The sequence below is a fragment of the Triticum aestivum genome, chromosome 5B (genome assembly GCF_018294505.1).
Source record: "Triticum aestivum cultivar Chinese Spring chromosome 5B, IWGSC CS RefSeq v2.1, whole genome shotgun sequence".
NCBI classification, from domain to species: domain Eukaryota; kingdom Viridiplantae; phylum Streptophyta; class Magnoliopsida; order Poales; family Poaceae; genus Triticum; species Triticum aestivum.
The window spans coordinates 594,213,355-594,216,998 of record NC_057807.1 but is presented as its reverse complement, the minus strand read 5'-3'; the positions used below and the strand labels follow the sequence as shown (position 1 = coordinate 594,216,998).

General features: G+C 44.8%; 1 protein-coding gene across 1 annotated transcript; it reads left to right on the top strand.

The window, feature by feature from the left end:
• Positions 1-347: 347 nt before the first annotated feature.
• On the top strand, positions 348-3,051 carry LOC123113494 (uncharacterized). Its single transcript, XM_044534733.1, has 2 exons — positions 348-734; positions 2,324-3,051. The coding sequence occupies exons 1-2, from the start codon at positions 521-523 to the stop codon at positions 2,647-2,649; spliced, it is 540 nt and encodes a 179-aa protein (XP_044390668.1). The 5' UTR covers positions 348-520; the 3' UTR covers positions 2,650-3,051.
• Positions 3,052-3,644: the final 593 nt, after the last annotated feature.

Below are 3,644 nucleotides of genomic sequence, written 5' to 3'. Positions count from 1 at the left end.
AAACTCCTAATGCGGTTGGCCCAATTCTGAAAAAGAAGCAAAAGCCTCTCATCCTCTTTAAGCAGAAGCACAATCACAATTCTGGAACTGGTAGTGCTGCTGTACGTGTGCTGTGTGCGTGCTTCTTTCTTGAAGAGTAGTTACAAATTATAATCGAGTCAAAAGAAAAGAAAAAGTGCTGAAGCTGACACATACGTAGGCGCTTCTCGGCCGTGGGACGAACTGAAGTGGACGTGGGCGTCTCAGCGCCGCCGGATCTCCAGATTTGGTCACCCGTCACCGCCGTGTCATCTCATCTGGGTTTCGGGCCGCTCCGTCTCCACTTGCGCGCGTCTGGCCCGTCCCCACTCACTCGCTCGTTCACTCCCATTCCCACTCGCACTCCCCCTCTTTACTCCCCACCCCGCCGCGCCGGGCCGCCGACAAGCCACGCCTGCCCGGTCCCCGCCCCACCTCACGCCGCACCGCACCGCACCGCGGCCGTACCATCAATTCACCACCCGCCCTCGGCGAGGAGGCGATGGCGGGCCGCTCGTCGTCTTCGTCGTCGTCGTGGGGCCCGAGCCCCGCGGCGGCGACGGCGCTGGTGGCGCTGCTCGGGCTCGGCGTCGCGGCATACATCGTCGGCCCGCCGCTCTACTGGCACGTCGCGGAGGCGCTCGGCCGCTCGGCAGGGGCCTGCCCCGCGTGCGCCTGCGACTGCGACGCGCTCCCGCTGCTCCAGCTCCCGGAAGGTACCCACCCCTCTTGCTGTCGGTGCCCCGACCTACCCGCCCAGATCTCCTTGCTCCACGCCCTGGCCCTTCTTTCCGTGCCGTCGCCGTACAATTTTTCTGTGCTGTGCGAGCAATGCGTTTGTAGCCGCTCAAGATTGCCTTCTGCTGTGGACGGGACACGGTAGGACCGTGGATAGGCTAAGAACTTGGCACAATATGTATGTAAATTAGGGGATCTGTGGATTTTTTTCTGAGGGACTCTAACCTGTGACCTGAATGTCCTACAATAATGCACGGTTTAGCTTGCTCAGTTTGTTATAATTATAAGCATACTTGAAATTTGGGTGTGAGACCACGATGTTTTCACTTATTCAGAAGTCATAACACAGGTTCAGGTTGTAGCAGTAATTATGTATGGTCACTGAACAAGATAAAATTGAATGTATAACATGACATGCTACTGAAATCTTGTCTCCGTGCTATCACGGATGAGCATTTTAATATTTGTTATTTGATTCTCAAGCTCCACCTTGGGTAGTATCCTTTGTCCTTAGTCTACCCAAAGATGTGTGGTGCTCTAGTTGCTATTCGTGGAAAACTGGAAATCTTTTCTTATGTTTATTGTTCTCTTTGCACTTTTAAATTAGATTGTATCCATGATACTCTCTGCCTTGTCAGTAGTTTAACTAGTATAGCTTTCTGCTGTGGACGGGACATGGTAGTACTGTGGATAGGCTAAGAATTTGGCATGATATGTAAGTTATGGGATCTGTTGATTTTCACTTTATGGGGGGATTCTAACTTGTGATCTGAATGTTCTAACAAGCATGCATAGCTTAACTTCCGCAGTTTGTTCAATGCTTATTATGCATCAGATTTTCTATGCCTGGCCTCACCTTGATAACTTTAGCTATGCTTGAAATTTGGGGGTGAGGCCAAGATGTTTTCAGTTATTCAGATGTCAGAACATTGGTTCAGGTTGTAGCCTTATACTGCGAGTAATTGTGTATTTCAATAAACAAGATAGAGTTGAATGATAACATGCCATGGTACTGAAAGGTTGATGCCTGTCTTGTCTTGGTGCTATCACATATGAGCATTGCAATATTTTTTCTTTGATTCTCAAGTTCAATCTGCGATGCCTTCCTTTGTCCTTAGTCTAAAAGATGTCTACTGCTCTAGTTGTTATCTGTGGAAATATTTTCATTTGTTTATTCTTCTCTCCGCACTCTGTAATTAGTTTGTATCCATGATATACTCTGTCCTGTCAATAGTTCAACTAAGTAGCTCAGTTATTTTTCACCATATTTACAGTTAGTCTTTGACTTGGATACTATGCTACCTCTGAAATATCTAAATTCTTAAATAAATAAACATGGTAAATTGCCAGTCTACCTCTGAAGTAATAATCATACTATGCAGTATAATTATAATACCACTCCATAAGCTCTACGTATAAAGTCATACTTATTCTTTTTTGCAATAACTCCATAGTATTTTAGAAGCATTGTCTTGCCTGTAAACATAGGCACTTATTTTCCTGAGCCATATTTTGCAATTCTCTGGTTACTGGTTTAACTCGTTATTATTGCTTCTGATGTTTCCAGACTGTGCCAAGCAATTCAAAGAGGTCAAGAGTGGTGCTTCCGGTGAAGAAACAGAGTTACTAATAGAAGAGCTAAAGCAGAGAGAGGAGGAAGCAACAGAAGCTCAGCAACAAGCGGATGTAAAATTGCTCGAGGCCAAAAAATTAGCTTCGCAGTATCAAAAGGAGGCTGACAAATGCAGTTCAGGTATGGATACATGTGAAGAAGCTAGGGAGAAATCAGCAGAGTCGCTGCTCGGTCAAAGGAAATTAACTGCTTTGTGGGAGGAAAGGGCTCGGGAACTCGGATGGAAACCCGGGAATGTCAATCTACACCGGAATCAGTAACGAACACTGGAGGATGGTGATGGATACAGCATGCCAACCAATAGAGATCTCATTACAAACACCCTCCCTCGGTGATAGAGGCAAGGAAAAAGGGTTTCACTTCTGGTGACCTTGCCTCACTTTGCGGCACGACGAGTTCCCTTGTCCATAGATAATTTATATTGGGTTTGTCAGCATTATCAGCAACGTCCATAGCTGTTTGTCAGCGTTGTGTTAAAATGGCCATAGAATGACACTCATCACCTTTAAGTCTTTAAAGGGTGACCAGTTTCTTGGTTGTTGTTTATGAATTATGGTAGTGAAGAAGGAATTATTCTTATTTCTACAGAGTTGTGGATTGGATAGTTGTTGATGAGTTGTGACATTCTGTTTTCGAAAATTCTCATGATATTTTGAGATGAAGATGGTGTAGTATTTATTTATTTGAGATGATATTTCGATCAAGTGGCTACTGAAGAGACTGTCAAAGAAAGGGAGACGCCCCCAGACTTCTCCAAATCTGTCAGTACTTTTCCATTTGAACTGTGCATGATATTGTGATAGACAACTTATATGCTTGTGCTTTCTTTCTTCTACTCAACAGAGAATTCAAGTTTTCAACCTAACATACCCACAATAAATGAAATATCTTCCTTTGCCAACTCTTGAAACCTTGGCCGAGTTCACCATCTTACATAAACTCTTCATGTTCTCTACCATGTCGCATGTCTTATATAAGTAGAGTTTTGGTGCCATGTGTTCATCTGGAATTGTAATTGTATGCTCTAATAATATTGCTCAAGCGCGTTGATCGGGAAAATGGTAAAGATTGTTAGAAATTATAGGCAACGGGACCACCGGAAACAGAAGGTGGAATGGATTCTGTCTGTGCACAAAGTGGTGTATACGTCAGAGTTACATCTCGATGTAATCAAGCTACTAGTTATATCCAGGTCCAACAAACAGGGTCAACAAAGAAGGTAAAAACGATGAGAAGGATGTGGAACCTCAAGGAA

What these genes read in the sequence shown, in the direction of transcription:
- LOC123113494 (XM_044534733.1), top strand. Translation starts at nt 521, where the DNA reads ATGGCGGGCCGCTCGTCGTCTTCGTCGTCGTCGTGGGGCCCGAGCCCC. An exon ending in GCTGCTCCAGCTCCCGGAAG is followed by an intron (nt 735 to 2,323) that starts GTACCCACCCCT and finishes TGATGTTTCCAG; the next exon opens with ACTGTGCCAAGCAATTCAAA.